The following is a 17,073-nucleotide window of genomic DNA, read 5'->3' as shown; positions in this document are numbered from 1 at the left end:
CGCCCACCAGTAAAATACGGGAATACTTTCTGTTCTAGGTCGCCCACCAGTAAAATGCGGGAATACTTTCTGTTCTAGGTCGCCCACCAGTAAAATGCGGGAATACTTTCTGTTCTAGGTCGCCCACCAGTAAAATGCGGGAATACTCTCAGTTCTAGGTCGCCCACCAGTAAAATGGGGGAATACTTTATGTTCTAGGTCGCCCACCAGTAAAATGCGGGAATACTTTCTGTTCTAGGTCGCCCACCAGTAAAATGCGGGAATAATTTATGTTCTAGGTCGCCCACCAGTAAAATGCGGGAATACTTTATGTTCTAGGTCGCCCACCAGTAAAATGCGGGAACACATTCTGTTCTAGGTCGCCCACCAGTAAAATGCGGGAATACATTTCTGTCTTTTCATTTCATGATTCTAGGTCGCCCACTAGTACAATGCGGGAATACATTCAGTCTTTTCATTACAAGCGTTGAAGTTGGGAGCCCGCCCAGATAATAGAGGCATACATTTCAGTCTTTAATTTTCAAGTGTTGAAGTTGGGAGCCCGCCCATAGAACAGATGCATACATTTCGAGATCAAGTCAGAAGACAATGAAACAGAGGGCTACAACAGGAATCCCCAGCAGTAAACAATAAAATCCCCAACACCGGGAAGCAGAAGGTTGCAACAAGAGGTCCCAGCACAAATTCAGGCGCATGAGTCAAAAGGAAGAAAGGACGCGTCTTGAAAGAAGCAGCTGGTGAACATTAAATCATGTCCAGCATAACAAGTCTGATGAAGAGAGTCGTACCCACCAGAGGAACCGCCGAAAAGCTTGATGAAGAAAGCCATGTCCCTAGCGGACCAAGAAAAATGATGAAAACTGGTACTCAGAAGAGCAAAAGGCCCATACCATCCCTCAAGTTCACAAAATAAAAGCATCGGAGGAAAACGCAAGCCGACAAGAAAGCAAGGCGACAAGAACAAGTTGAAGATAGATGAGATCTTATGATCCGTAGTCTAGCCTAGCTTCTTGCTTTCTTTTCATCCCAATGTAACAAAGAGATCGGTAAGCGATGACAGCATACAACAGAATGTAACAGCACAACCACAGCAAACATGACAATCACACGGTAGTCCCAGCTACCAAAACTTCCCGAACTACATTGACCTGATTCCTGTTCAGCCCAGGATATGTAGGAAACCTCTGAAGCAAAGGTTCGGTCAAATCTTTTTCGAAAAATGCTTCACACGGAGTACTCGGATGGGCAAAAATCGCTCGCCTTATCTTTGCGCGAAAACCCTTCGTGTCTACGGGCAAAGAGGGGCAGCTATAAGCACGTGATTTTTGCCCTAAATGAGAATTACTCCCAAAAAATTCAAAATCAAATGATTTTCCTTGGTGTGCAATTTTGTGAGATTTTGTGATATTTTTGGATATTTATTTGTATTTGTCTGTGTTTGCTTATTTGTTAAATTAATAAAAAATACAAAAATATATCGCATTTTGCATGTAGGATTTAATTCTACAATTGTTAGTAATTAAATTAGTTTTACAAAAATTAAAAAATCACAAAAATAGGCATCTTTTGCATTTTTAGCATTTAATGTCCAAATGAACAATTTTATGCTTAATTATTATTTAATTGTGCGTTAATTGTTATTGGGAGTTAATTTGCACTTTTATAACTTAATTTAGTTCTTAATAATAATTTAAGTATTTTTATAATTTAGTTTTAGAAAATAAAAGAAGAAAAGAGAACAAAAATACAAAGAAAAATCGGATTGGGCCACTTCTTCAAAATTCAACCCCAGGCCCAAATAATTGCCCAATCTTCCCCATAACCCAGTCCACTTCAGAACGGGTCGACCCGGTCCGCCCCATTAACCCATTAACCCAAGACCCACTCTTCATTTTTGTCCTAACACAAAACAAAAAGGAAAAACAAAACCAAAAACCCTAAAACTAAGAAAACATCCGCCCCCCACACCCATTTTTGCTCCTTCTTCTCCAAAAGCTCAAAGACCCCATCCATGGCTGACCCTTTTGTTTCTGCTTCACCTCCAGCTGCTGCTGCTTCTGTTTCAAACTCGACGACCATGGCTTCTTCAGTTGGTGCTGCTGCTCTTTCTTCTTCCTCGACCTCACCTTCGTCATCTTCTCCGCCATTGTTGCGTCGACCATTGTTGCGCACGCAGCTGCTACTGCGCTGCCTTCTGCCTCATCGGCCTCGTCCAGCCCCCCCCCCCCCCCCCCCCCCCCCGTTGCTGCGTCTTTCACGATTCGGCAAGCAGCCATGACTGCGACGAGCTGCGACGAGCAGCCATGAGGGTCCAGCTGCGACGAGTAGCCACGACTGCTCCAAACGGATGTTGATTGCTCCAGCTTCGGCATGGACATGACTACCATTGCATCGCCTCAATATCGAGCAGCTGTCCGTCGACCTCCCCCGTCGACTTTGTCGCCGCTGCTTCTCCTTTTCCTCCATTGATGCTGCGTCGAACCTCCATTGCTACTGTTCGACGTTGATGCAGTCAATTTCTTAAAGTCGAGTTTGTCGTTGAGTTAGTCGTTGAGTCCGGACAGATTTATTCCCATTTGAGGTTCGTCGAAACAATCCATACAATCTCTTGTTAATAGTTTTTGAGTTTTATTTTGTCCGTATTTTGTTTTGATATTTTTCGAATCTAAAATCGACAAATGTTTGTTTTGTTCATGTCTATGGTTAGATATTTGATTTTTGGTTTTGTTCATGTTCATGTGCTTTGTTAAATTAATTTTTTCAGATTTCAAATGAAAGATTAATTAATTGTTTTTCATGTTATTTCATGTTTGTATTGTTGTTTAGATAAATATTTGTTAGTTTAATGTTTGTTAGATTCAAATTGAAATTTAATTAATTATTTCTTCAATTTGTTTCATGTTGTTATGTATTTTCCAGAAATTATTAATGTTGTTTGAATCATTTAATCCGTCATGTTTGTTGTTTAAAGAATAGATTTAGTTCATGTTCATCTTTGTTGGAAGTTCACGTTTAAATCCAGTGATTTAATGTGAGTTTATGTTTGTTTGTGATTTGTCGATTTAATTTGAATCATGCATATTGTTGTTTGTATTGTTGTTCATCGTGTTCATATAATTATTGTTGAAGATTGTTGAGAAATTGGTCATCTTGACTATATTTTGGTCAAATTATGATTAATTGAGTGTTTAGAGCTGATGAGGGTAATTTGGTAAATTGCATTGCATTCGGGGGTAGATTTGTAATTGCAATAAGGTCGGAGGGGTAGTTTGGTAATTGAACATTATTTTGATTCTTTATGTTAAGCATGGGGGACAAAATATAATGGGGTGGGGTTTTGATGTACTTGTTTCATATAATGGGGGACAAGACAAAATGTAATGGGAGGGAATATTGTACTTATTTAATGTAAGCATGGGGGACAAATTATAATGGGTTGGGAATGTGGTATTTATTTAATGTAGGCATGGGAGACAAGGTTTAAAATAAAGAAGACATTTAATAGTGGGGACAAAGCATGCCTTGGGGAATAATTTGGGGTTGGGAATTGAAGACTTGTCTTGCTATATATATAGGGTCATTTGACACATTAAAGGGACTAAAAAAACATTAAGGAAGACTGAGAGATATTGGGAGAATATTTTGGAGAGTAATACATTCTGGAAAATTTCAAGAGTGTTAGAGAGTAAAAGAGAAAGACAACTTGAACTTCTACTTGAATAAATTCCGTTTGTCTTTTCTCGAGTGTTATTGAAAATCAGTAAACTACTGCATCTTGTATCCGTCTCTCTTCTGCTTTGACTACAATTGCACTTTGGTATTGCTGAGTTTTCAATCTATTACTGGGTTATTCTACTGGTTGTTACTGGTTTGCGGTGTTGCTGAACCTGCTGTTGCTGTGTTATTACTGCTGCTGACTTCTCCTTCTTTTGTTCTTGTACTGCTGTTTCCAGGTACACATTTGTACAATCTCGGCTTGAAGCAAAAATGAAATATTAATCAGGCTTTGTTCCTGTTGAATTCCTCCTGTTTAGATTTGTGGTTGAATATAATTTTTCTTTCTTCGTATAAAGATGTAGTTGAATGATTAATGAATAATGAGGTTGCATATGTATACTTTCTTCATCTAATAATGTTAGTTTAAATTAATCGGAGAATAATTAATCTGTTTTGATATTATGGTCAATCTCATGTTCTAGTATTATTGAATAACAGAATATAAAATGAAAGCAGTTTTTCTTTGTACAAATTCGATCGCAATTTTCCATTCGCATTAGCCGTAAACTAAAAACTAATAAGTTACGTTTTTCAGCATGTAAATAATTAAGAGATTTTCTTTTTATTTTAGAGACGAACTTAATAGAAAATATAGTCATTGTAGGTTTATCCTTTAAAATAAAAATGAGACGAGCCTCGCCAAATAAAACGTATAGATTGCGGGGCCCTCACAAAATGTATGGTTTAATTAGAATTCGGAAGGACCGTTTAGCGAATTTCACGGTCTTCCCAAAATAATAACGCGATAGTCTCTTTAGGCGCGTGTTTAATATTTTACTTTCTTAAGCCTGGGTGTGCATTTCATGTGACCCGTATCCAAATCCCAAAAACATCAAATACAACGTGTTCCGGATTGTGGGTGCATTTCATGTGACGCAGTCCAAAGACGTGTTTTAAGCGATGTTCACATTTCTTTTAAAAACAATAATAATAAAGCGGTTAAAAGTTAAAATTTGCACATAAGTTCATATTTGTATAAAATCAGATAATCAAGCCGAATATAACAGTTGAGCGACCGTGCTAGAACCACGGAACTCGGGAATGCCTAACACCTTCTCCCGGGTTAACAGAATTCCTTATCCAGATTTCTGGTACGCAGACTGTAATATGGAGTCATTCTTTTCCTCGATTCGGGATTAAAATTGGTGACTTGGGACACCCTAAATCTCCCAAGTGGCGACTCTGAAATAAATAAACAAATCCCGTTTCGATTGTCCTTTAATTAGAAAAAACTCCTTGTACCCTTGCGGGTGCGGAAAAAGGAGGTGTGACATGGGTCACTGGGGGTACTAGACTGGTTCAGAAGACAACAACTGGACATATTAAGGCTTGGAGGGACTAGAGGGATGGGTTTGGAGAAGGTTGAGCATATTCTTAAGCATCCCATCACTCTTCTCCTTTTCTTTTGCTAGCTCAGTTTTAAGGCCATCTCTTTCAGTTTCCAGTTCAGTTACACGAGCCTGGAGCCTAGCAATTTCAGCATCCTTAAATCCACACTCTTGAACTAAAGCCCTAACCTTGCTGTTCACAGGTGTCTTCAGAGATGAACTGAGTTCAACTGGGGTGGCATTGACTGGATAGTCACAATCCTGAAGAGTCTTGGCGCCAAAGTGTTCATTGCTTGATGACATCTCCCATTTCTTCAAAGGCACATTTAGCCTGTCCAGAACAGTAGTCAATATGAACCCATATAGGGTGGCATGAGCCTTGGAGCCATTTATGACCCTGTCCAGTAATTTGACAGTAAAGTCAGGCCAATTGATCTACATTCCTCTCACAAGGCACTCCATAAGAACCAAGTCCATATAGTTGGCAGTGTGCCTCCTCTCATGTCTGTACAGCAGGCACTTGTTAACAAATTCAAACAAGACCTTGTGCTCAGGCCTAATCTCACTTTTCAGCACAAACCTGGCTTCAGGCACATCTTCAGCAGTTGCAGCATCACAAAAATTCCTAGTGATTTGAAGAGTAGTAGGGAGAGAATCTAGACATGGCCACCTTTGCCTTGTATAATCATCATACCCCTCACTAGGTATGTCTAGAATTTACCTAATTTGAGTGCATCAAACTGCACCCTTACTCCTTTCACCAGACTGGTGACTATCACATTCTTCACTGTGGCATTGGACATAAACTCAATCAATTCTTTCCTAGCCAGCCTCCCATCCATTTCAAGTACCACGTCCTTCCAACCTTGTGCAGTTAGGGCATCCACCAGTCTTCTCATTCTTGGCTCATCCAGGTCTCTCAATAGTCTTCCTTTCAAAAAAATTCTTCTGCCAAAGATGGCAAACCTATCTTGTTCCTTTTCAGATTCCTCTTCTTCTTCTCCACTCCATTTTTATTCTTCCTCAGTAATTTTTACCTGCTTACCTTTCACTGTAGATCTGGTTCTTTTGGCTAAAGAGGGTTCAACAGATACAGGTTCAGAGAAAGACTTCTTGGAAGAAGCCTTGGCCCTTTTTGGTTTGGGTGTAGGAACCTCCAAAGTTGTTCCCCTTTCTTGATGAACCAGTTCCATCTCCTCCTCTTCTTCTTCTTCTTCTGCAACCTCAGAACTTTCCGCAACCTTTGCTTTTCCCTTCTCCTTCTTTTTCTTCTTACTTTCTTCCAGAGCTTTCTGTAACTCAGCTTCCCTTTGTTTGACCCTGCTTCTAGTGTCTCTTCCCTTAAATACTGAAGGTACATTAGGTTTTGGGGTTGACATTTTGCTTTTCTTTGTTGGCTTGGAAGCAGTTGGAGCCTTTTGTATGGAAGCTTTACGCTTCTTTGGATCATAACTGGCACCAACCCTCTTCAGAAGATCAGCTAGTGTTTCCTCAGCAGATGAACAAGGTTCATCTTGTTGCTTGCTTAGATGCACAAGCCCTTCAGCCGCCTCCCCAGAACCACTTCTCCCTGACTTGTTGCCACCTTCTTCAACACCTTCACAGATAGACAGAACTTTTTCTTTCCCATTTCCCCTCTAATCACCACTTGCTCACTCTCTCTCTTTTTTCTTTCTTTTTACCTTCACTTATACTAGATTCAACCCCCTTTACATCTTTGAAAGGACCAACCAAGACAAACATATTTTCTACATTTTCAACCACAGTAGAGAATACCACACAAGAACCTACCTCACCAAGGGTTTCTCGAATTTTGTCAGTGTCAGATGACCCATGTTCTTCACTTTCGCTGGCAGAAATAAAAGCTTCAGACTCAGAGCTTGAGTTAGATTCTTGAGTAGGACTTTCCTTCCTATGGATAGCCTTCAATTTCTCATTTAGAACTTTTCTTAGAGCTCCAGAAGCTACAGTTTTTCTGGCCAACATTTTCTGCCTACGAAACCTTAGTTTTGGGGTTTCACTAGGGGGTGTAGATGACGATGTATTAGAAGGGGATACTGGTGGAGGAGTGCCAGAATTATCTTGGGGGTTAGTCATGGTGGATTTTTTCTTGAGAAAAACTTGGGAATTTTTTGGAGAGAAGAAGGGCGATTAGAACTTGAGAAGAGTTTTGACGGTTATGGACTAATGAAGAAGAGGTGTGGTGTGTATTTAAAGATGATTAGAATTAAATGAAGTAACGGTAGCTTTTTCAGAGGTCAATTAGAAGTCTAATCAAGGTGTAATTTCGGTCTCTTAGTGACTATTAAGCATCGCTAGATTTTAGGCAAAAATCCGGTTTTTAGAGTTCTAGGGGAACGAAACTGGTTCAATGCTCAACAGATAGAATTTTTGGGAATTTGATGATTGTAGGACTTCTTCTCATGATTGGAAAAATAATCTTTCTAATTGTGCAGAACATAGAAAACATACCTGAGCTTTTCATATGAACACATACTGATGAACCAGGTTCTTTATATAGAACTCTCTTGAACATGCCTCAAATGCCAAAATATAAAAAACTTTGTAAGAGATCAGTGAGTCATACATATGTCACAAGAGTATACTAATTAAAGTATGAAACTGAGTAAGAATTGATCTAGATATTTACACAAAGTTAGAACTCCTAACTTTCATTGTGCATTCTGAACTGGACCTATTAGATGATCTTAATCATCCCTAATTCCAACCTGTTCCTCTCAAAGTTTTCCCTACTCAGTGCTTTAGTGAAAATGTCAGCTATTTGTTTATCAATAGCACAGAATTCTATTGAAATCAATCCTTTCTCATAGTTATCTCTTAAGAAGTGGTGTCTATCATCTATGTGCTTAGTCTTCTTATGATGAACATGGTTCTTTGTCATGCTTATAGCACTAGTGTTATTACAAAATATTGGAATGCATCCCACTTCAATTCCAAAATCTGCCAGTTGTTGTTTGATCCATAGCAATTGAGTACAAAAAGAAGCAGCAACAACATACTCAGCTTCAGCAGTAGATAGGGCCACAAAATTTTGCTTTTTGGTAGCCCATGACACAAGACATGAACCAAGGAAGTGTGCCATACCTGAGGTGTTTTTCCTATCCACTAAGAAACCTGCATAATCAGCATCAGCATATCCTACTAGATCAAAATTACTACCTTTAGGATACCAAAGACACATATCAGTGGTGCCTTTCAGATATCTCAGTATCCTCTTTACAGCAGTCAAGTGGGACTCTTTTGGATTTGCCTGAAAACGAGCACAAAACCCTACACTGAAAACAATGTCAGGTCTGTTTGCAGTAAGATACAAGAGTGAACCAATCATACCCCTATACGACTTTTGATCAATTGATGAACCAGGTTCATAAATATCTAATTTAGTGGCAGTTACAATGGGTGTGTCTATTTCTTTAGATTCCTCCATTTTAAACCTTTTGATTAGCTCTTTTGTATACTTCTGCTGATGGATCATGGTTCCATTTGGACTTTGTTTAATCTGCAAGCCTAAAAAGAAGTTAAGCTCACCCATCATGCTCATTTCAAACTCACTTCCCATTAGTTTTGCAAAATCCTTACTCAGCCTATCAGCGGTAGCCCCAAATATGATATCATCCACATATATTTGCACAACAAGGAGATCTTTACCTTTTTCCCTTAAAAATAAGGTACTGTCAATTTTACCTCTTTTGTAACCATGCTCCAGTAGGAATTTGGATAGTCATTCATACCAAGCTCTTGGGGACTGCTTGATCCCTTAGAGAGCCTTGTCTAACTTGTACACATGCTCATGACATTCCTTGCTCTCAAACCCTGGAGGTTGTTTCACAAACACTTTTTCCTTTAGGTAGCCATTCAGGAAGGCACTTTTGACATCCATCTAATGAAGAGTGAATTCCATGTGTGCTGCAAAGTCTATGAGGAGTCTGATTACCTCTAGTCTTGCAACTGGAACAAATGTTTCATCATAGTCTATGCCCTTCTCTTGACTGTATCCTTGTACCACCAGTATTGCTTTGTTTCTTGTAACTGTTTCATCTTCATCAAGTTTGTTTCTGAAGACCCATTTTTTACCAATGACTGATCTGTCCTTGGGTCTCGGAACAAGATGTCAAACTTGACTTCTTTCAAATTGGTTGAGTTTATCCTGCATTGCATTCACCCAATCTGTATCCTGCAAAGCCTCAACAACATTTTTAGGTTCAATAAGAGATAGGAAAGCATCAAAAACACACAGATTCTTTACCTGTGATCTAGTTTTGACTCCAGATGTTGGATCAGTAATAATGTTCTCAATGGGCTGAGAACTTTGATACTTGTGAGGTTTCACAACCAACTGGTTTCTGCTAGATGTCTCTCCCATGTTCTGTTTCTAAGGAACAGGTTTATGAACAAGTTCCTCTAGGGGTTTTGATTCAATTTCTCCTTGATTAGTTCCCCCTGTCAGGTTGCCCTGATTTGAAGGACCTGTTCCATTACCTGTTCCTTCTTTTGATGCTACCTTGACTTGTGCTGGGGATTTAGTCAATTCCTTTACCAATCCAATGGCTTCATCTTCATGTTCATGTCTCTCAGAAAGAATGTTAGTTTCATCAAATACTACATGTACACTTTCTTCTACACACATAGTTCTTTTATTAAACACTTTATATGCTTTGCTATGTGAAGAATATCCCAAGAACACTCCCTCATCACTTCTGGGATCAAACTTACCTAGGGAGTCTTTTCCATTATTGTGCACATAGCACTTGCAACCAAATGCCCTAAGATGGGATATGTTTGGTTTTCTCCCTTTAAGTAACTCATATGGAGTCTTCTCTACCAGAGGTCTGGTCATGCATCTATTGATTATGTAACATGCAGTGTTAACATCCTCTGCCCAGAAGCTGTAAGCAATTTACTAGAAAGCAGCATGGTTCTAGCCATGTCCTCAAGAGTTCTATTCTTCCTTTCAACTACTCTATTTTGTTGAGGGGTCCTAGGGGTAGAGAAATTATTATCTAAACCATTTTCATCACAGAATTCAGCAAACTTGGAATTTTCAAATTCAGCTCCATGATCAGACCTAATGGATGCAAGTTGATTGCCTAATTATTTCTGACTTTTTCTAACAAATGCAATAAACATGTCAAATGCTTCATCTTTGGAGGTTAGAAATAAAACCCAGGTAAATCTAGAATGATTATCGACAAGCACCATTACATATTTCTTTCCACCTTTGCTCATGGTTCTCATTGGACCACATAGATCCATATGCACCAGTTCTAACGACTTGGTTGTACTTACCATTTTCTTGTTTTTGAAGGATGATCTTACCGGCTTCCCCCTTGCACATGCCTCAAAAACTTTGTCTTCCTTGAACTTGATATTAGGTAACCCTATCACCAAGTCTTTGGAGACTAATTTATTTAGCTGATTTAGACTTGCATGACCAAGTCTTTTATGCCACAGGAGGGGATCATTAACCAACACACTTAAGCAAGTGAATTCATTTTCTGAGAGAGTAGACAAATCTACAATGTAAACATTGTTAACTCTTTTTTCCTGCAAAATAATCTTGTCAGTGGTAAGGTTAATCACAAAGCATTTGGTAGAGGTAAAAGCTACAAGATTACTTCTGTCACACAATTGTGACACACTTATTAGGCTATATTTCAAGCCATCTATCAGGTAGACATTCTTGATGGAATGAGAATCTGTTTTGCCTAACTTTCCAACCCCAATGATCTCACCTTTCTTTCCATTACCAAAGGAGACACTACCTCCTTTTAAGTCCTCAGGTGAAAGGAACTGGTTTTTGTTCCCTGTCATATATTTTGAGCAGCCACTATACATATACCATATTTGGCTCCTCCCTTTCACTTGGACCTACAAAAAGAAATCAGGGGTTAGTCTTAGGAACCCAAACTAGTTTGGGTCCCTTTCTATAGGAAAAGGATGAACCAAATTCCTTCTTGCCCACCCAGGCAGCTTGTTTTTCTCTTGAACAAAGACTTTGTTCTTTTGACTGGCCTTTTCTTTTGCATTACATTCATTTTTGTAATGTCCAGCCTTGCCATAGTATGTGCAGATTTTATTTTCAGGAAGAATGAGGTACTTGCTTCTAGGGTCCCATTTTGGATCTTGAGTCCCATAGCCAAGTCCTCTTTTGTTTCTACTGTGATGCTCTTGCAGCCAAGAGAGTGCATCAGAAGACTTGTTCTACTTGCAAGTTCTGTCTAGTTCATGTTTCACCTTTCCTAGATCTTCCTTTAGGACTTTGATGAATTCATCTTTCTTATACAATTCATCTTTCATTTTTCCTAAATTTTCTTCTAGAGTGAGATATGTGTGATCAACTTTCTTCTTTCCTGTTCCTAGTTTCAGTTTTAAGTTTTCAGACCTAAGTTCTAGGATACTGTTATCAAGTTCAAGAACCTGGTTCTTCAACTCAGCATTTGTGTTATCACTCTCATTAGCCCTAGACTCTATACTTTTGCATTTTGCTTTTAGGGTCACACATTCCCTAGACCGAACTTCCTTCTCATTGTTAATTATCTCAGACTCATCAATGAAGTCTAGTAATAGCTCAACCAACTTTTCTTTAGACAAAAATTTAATCTTGTCTTTGAGATGAAGGATACTTACCTCTTAAACATCATTTGATTCTCCGATGGCCATCAATGCTTGCTCTTCTTCAGCTTCATCTTCTGAGTCTTCATCTGAAGTTTCTCCCCAAGCAGCAACCATAGCCTTGGTTGAACATTTGTTCCTTTCTGGTTAAACCTGTTCGTTCTTCATGTTCCTTCGTTCAGCCATTTCTTTCTTCCATTCAATTTCATATTGAGGGCAATTCTTGATCATGTGATTAGTCTTACCACACTTGTAGCAACCCTCATTGGTATATTTCTTAGGAGCTCTTGACTTGTTGAAGGTTGTTCCTCTTGAAGAACCCTTTCCTCTCATCAGGTACTTTTTGAAATCTCTAGTGATCATAATCATCTCATCATCTTCCAGATCTGAACCTTCAGCAATTCTGAGAGCTAGACTTCTATCCTTCTTGGGTGTATCCATCTTCATGGTTTTCCTTCTTAGTTCATAAGTAGTAAGATTTCCAATTAGTTCATCCAGTCTGAGAGTAGCAATATTCTTGGATTCCTGAATGGCAGTGATTTTGCTTTCCCATGAGACTCGCAAAACCCTTGTCAGGATTTTCTCAACCTTGTCTTCTTCAAGAATAATCCTTCCAAGAGACTTAAGTTCATTTGTCAGTGTAGTGAACCTAGTATACATCTCTTGGATAGTTTTTCCTTCCTTCATAGTAAAATTCTCATATTGAGAATACAGTAGTGTTCCTCTGGATCTTTTCACTTGAGGTGTTCCTTCATGAGCCACTTGCAAAGTGTCCCATATCTCCTTAGTAGTAGTATAGCTTGGGATCTTACTGTACTCATCTGGACCTAGTCCACACACAAGCCATTTCTTGGCCTTAGCATTTTTCTCCCACTTCTTTAGGTCTTCAGCAGTGTAGTTAGCCCTTGTCTTCGGCACATCCAGTCCTTCCTCATTTTTCATTGTAGTTGCCAAAGGACCATCAGTGACTATGTCCCAGAGTTCATAGTCTTCTCCTATGATATGATCCTTCATCATGTTCTTCCACCAAGAGTAGTATTGTCCATTGAACAGTGGAGGCCTTACAGTGGATTGCCCTTCCCAGTTCCCAGGTGGTGCACTCAGGTTGATCTTTTCCTAAGGTGTTAGCCTCTTCAAGGATAACCTGCTCTGATACCAATTGATGTTCTAAATATCAATACCACACAAAAGGGGATGATTTGTGTGGTACCCAATTTTTCGATCTAGAAGAACCTAGTTCTTCTAGGTGTTCTAACTACTACTGTTGCGGAATTAAAAGTACAGAAAATAAAGAACATAGAGATTTTTACGTGGAAAATACCTGGCTCAAAAGGTGAAAAACCACGACCTACTACTCAGTAAGATTTTTCCAAACATCCACTAAAATCACTAAGTCAAAACAGCATTTACAAAAACTCTTTGTAAACCTAAGGATTAACTCTAATCCATGTGTAGCACACAGCCTCAGCTGTTGCGACACCTTAAATTTAGCCTATAACTTGAACACTCAAAGTATCTATTACAAATACTTCTATGAAAGCTGATAAGATACAACTATAAACCACCTACTACAATTGAACTAGAATAAGAATAAACACAACGAAACTAGTTCTTCTATCTCGTTCAAGTAGCTTCAGGTGTGCACACTTAAATCTCACATAAATTGCTCGCAAAATTGTCTTGCTCGTTTGCTCTCAATTTAGTTTAACTTCTGTGTATGTGCAACACCTGTAAAAGAGAATAATCACTGTTATTTAATGAGTTAGTAATCAGAGTTTGATTGAGACTCAATTGCTGATCTTCCATCGAAGTTGAGTCCTTGTTCAATACAAACTCCAACCCTATCCTTTATCCGGATTGTGTCCTCTTCCCATAAGAAGACTTTCTCTCCTCATCCAATATGCAACCTTTTCGATCAGTTCAGGAGATATTGCTGCTTGATCACTTAGACTTATCTCCTTCACGTGTATCTCACATGTCTAGGTTGATAAATACTGCACTTCACATGATGGACCTGGTCCATGACTGAGTTCATTTGTCATTCTTCAAAACTTCACCTGAACTTGGGCCAACAATATATAGAGAGATAGACATATGTGTTTGTATGTACTTTTATGTCCCAAATTATGTACTAGTACTTTTCACTTTTCGAGATTCAAACCTTTTAATTTTGATCATAAATTTGAACATTAAATCTTTTATATTTTTCAAATAAAATTAACATATTTAGAAACTACACCCTAACTTATGAATTGTACTGCTATTTATATCCCCATACATACTCACACTCAAGTCTCCCAGAGTAATATTATCTACTCTCTCACATGACTCTAGAGCACTCTTCTCAACATTAGCGTCCTTAAGAAAAATATGGTCTAATGATTGATATTCTCGTAGCTCCTCAATTTAGTCTAGAAGATTTTTTTCAGCGTCACACAATTCATCATTAAATTGTTGGGCTTGCACGCATCAACCGTTGCATGAAAATCTGCATCCAAGTTGTGCAAAGCCAAGTCAAACCTGTCAATTTCTTGTGCAAGTTCAACTCTCTCCTTCAGCCAATCATTCACCAACTTTGTTAGAAGACAATGTCGTTATGCATATTCCCTTAGTCGAGAATATTCATCCCAATGCCAACCCTTACTCCAATATTCAAATTCAGACTTCCCAGAGTTCAAGTCATGACAAGCCCAAAAAGACGAGCCATAAAAGTCTTCAGTCATTCAAGCGGTCATTCCATAATCTTACCTCCGTATATTTCATCCCCATATGTCATGCTGAAAAAAACTAGAAACACACTAAGAGAAAAATCAAATAGTTATAAAAATAAAAATATTTACAAAAAAAATTGTAAAGATAAAAGTAAAAGTTTATTCTACAAAAACAACTAATTCTAAATCCCGAAAACGACGCAAAAAAATTATTGCGGTCAAGCGCACACTCAAGTATACGCGATCGTCAAGTAATAAAGTGACTAAAAGTCGAACATCGAACCCACGAGGACTTGTGATTAACTTTTAACTAAATTAGACAATCCTAATTATCTAAACAAGAATTAGACCTAGAAATATATGACTCTAATCTAATTGAAATAAAAAGAAACAAATAATGAACTCTGAACAAAGGAAGAGCATGTTCTTATGTTATCAATATAATGGAAACGATCTAGGGTTATGGCCTATCTAACATTCCAATTGTATTCTTCAATTGACTTGACTAACTTATTTTTCTAGTTTATTGGTTGACGGGGTAAATATTTCTCATAAGAATCTGTCGAGTTCTTACTCGCCTATTCAAGCTAACCTAACACCTATATGTCTATGGAATTAGAACTAAGAAGAACGTATTTATAATTCCGGTACATCAACCAAGTAAGGCAATTAGGTACATGTCTATCCTAACCGCGAATTCTTTCCCCAATGCCCAGGTTCAAGAACTTGCTCTACTCAATCCTATATGCAATCTAGAGTTCCCACTTTCGAGTCCAACTATAGATTTGTAGATAGTATTCAATTGGTGCTCAAGCAATCAAATAATTAAGTTCATGATTGAATAAATAAACTAATATGATAATCAAGAAACCAAAATCAATACCCAAATAACAATAGTCATGAAAGAACCACAACCCTAGAACGAGAAGTTTAGCCCCTGGGTCAAAAGTTCCTCTAAAAAACGTTCCATCCCCCCCCCCTCCAAAATAGATTTAGGATCCTTTTATACAAGTTGGGGGGTGTGTAGGGCCGAAATAGGAGACTTCCCGTCACCCAGTGCCCATGGTAGCGTGGGGAGCTGGAAAATTTTTGCATCTATAAATTGTGCCACGTGTAGTGCCCCACGCTACCCAAGGCGCTACACTGGCCCATTTTTTGTTTTGTTCCCTTTCTGCTTCAAATCGTGCACTTTTGTCCCATATTGCCTCCGGGTGACTCCTACACATAAAATTGTTACGAATTAGAATAAATCATTACATTACACATCCAAATTCCATAAAATACGAGTAAAATGCGAGGCAACATGCATATAAATACACATACTTTAAGCCGAATAACACCACCTATTAGAAATAAACTAATTGTCTTTGATTTCTTCTAGCGACAGTCCACGTTTCATATTCAATCGCTTGCGTTCTTATAATATTTTAAACATACTTAAAGAGAGTTAAAAAAAAAAAATTAACGACGACCTACTTAAATTAGAATCATTCCAACTATTATTTTGAATGCATATTGTTAGAATATTAGAAAAAAAAGGTAAAAATTAGAAATTTAAGATTTCTCATCAATTCATGATCATCATCCATCCCTAAAGAGATAATATAGCAATTCATATTTCATAAAACTTATACGCGTACATAAATACATAATATTTTTCACCAGTATAGATACCGAATAACAGAAATCTCCCGCCCAGACTTTTTTGGTAAATTATTCTTTTAGGTTTGGTATCACTACTTATCTTTCTTTATTTTCTCCAACCTCCAAAATCTTGCAGGCTTGCACCCAACGCAATGACTTTATATACATGTAACAGCAACCAACGTCCACCCTAGGAGGGTTGAATACCTACCCTACTCCTTAAATGAATTTAAAAGATACAGATTAAAAAAAAACATTCTTAACAAGTCATTCTTGGTACTGTTGGAATCAAATTAAATATAATAACCCAAATGACAAGGTCGTCTTCAGTTATAATCATTAATAATTGCACCTGTGGCATGCTAGATTCTTCACGATCACGCCTTCTACCTAAATTCTATTTCTATATAGTACATGCATGAATTATTTTTCTGTTTAGATAATTGGAATATGGATTGTCAATTTTGTGTATTTTGTTTAATGATAAGATTGAAGAACCCCACGTAAAATTCGTGTCGTATTCGTTACGAAGTTGATAAAGACATCGGCTTTTCCATTTGTCTGTTTAGTCCGATAATTAGAACTCGTTTGTCTATAAATATTTTTTTCTTTTTTACGGTTTTTTTTTCTTTTCAAAAACATGTGTGTTCATGAAATTTTACAGGTTTTTAAAAAAATCGGAAATGAGTTTTTCAGAAATTTTTGTTCCCCCCCCCCCCCTCCCAACAAAAATGCAACATTTTTTCAAGTAAAATGTATGTCTAAACATAATTTTAAATTTCAAATATCATTTTTCATTTAACTCCAAATACTATTTTTTTATAAAAAAATTACAATTTTTATGCCCAAACGCCTACTTAGCAGCGGCTTCTAGAATTTCACAATTCTAAATTTGCAGGGGCAAAATAAAGGTGCATAAAAACTACGTTACAGAATCATAATTAAAAACAAACAAATGATTACTTTAAAACTTAAGCACC

General features: G+C 37.8%; 1 protein-coding gene across 1 annotated transcript; it reads right to left on the bottom strand.

Moving 5' to 3' along the window:
- Nucleotides 1–11,885: 11,885 nt before the first annotated feature.
- On the bottom strand, nucleotides 11,886–12,755 carry LOC138873340 (uncharacterized). The gene has a single exon (XM_070151799.1). The coding sequence runs from the start codon at nucleotides 12,753–12,755 to the stop codon at nucleotides 11,886–11,888; it is 870 nt and encodes a 289-aa protein (XP_070007900.1).
- Nucleotides 12,756–17,073: the final 4,318 nt, after the last annotated feature.

Source organism: Nicotiana sylvestris, chromosome 7, assembly GCF_000393655.2.
Source record: "Nicotiana sylvestris chromosome 7, ASM39365v2, whole genome shotgun sequence".
NCBI lineage: Eukaryota > Viridiplantae > Streptophyta > Magnoliopsida > Solanales > Solanaceae > Nicotiana > Nicotiana sylvestris.
The sequence above is the reverse complement of the archived record's forward strand: the minus strand, read 5'-3'. Positions and strand labels throughout refer to the sequence as shown.

Coding starts and splice junctions, on each gene's coding strand:
- LOC138873340 (XM_070151799.1), bottom strand. CDS start 12,755: ATGATGAAGGATCATATCATAGGAGAAGACTATGAACTCTGGGACATA.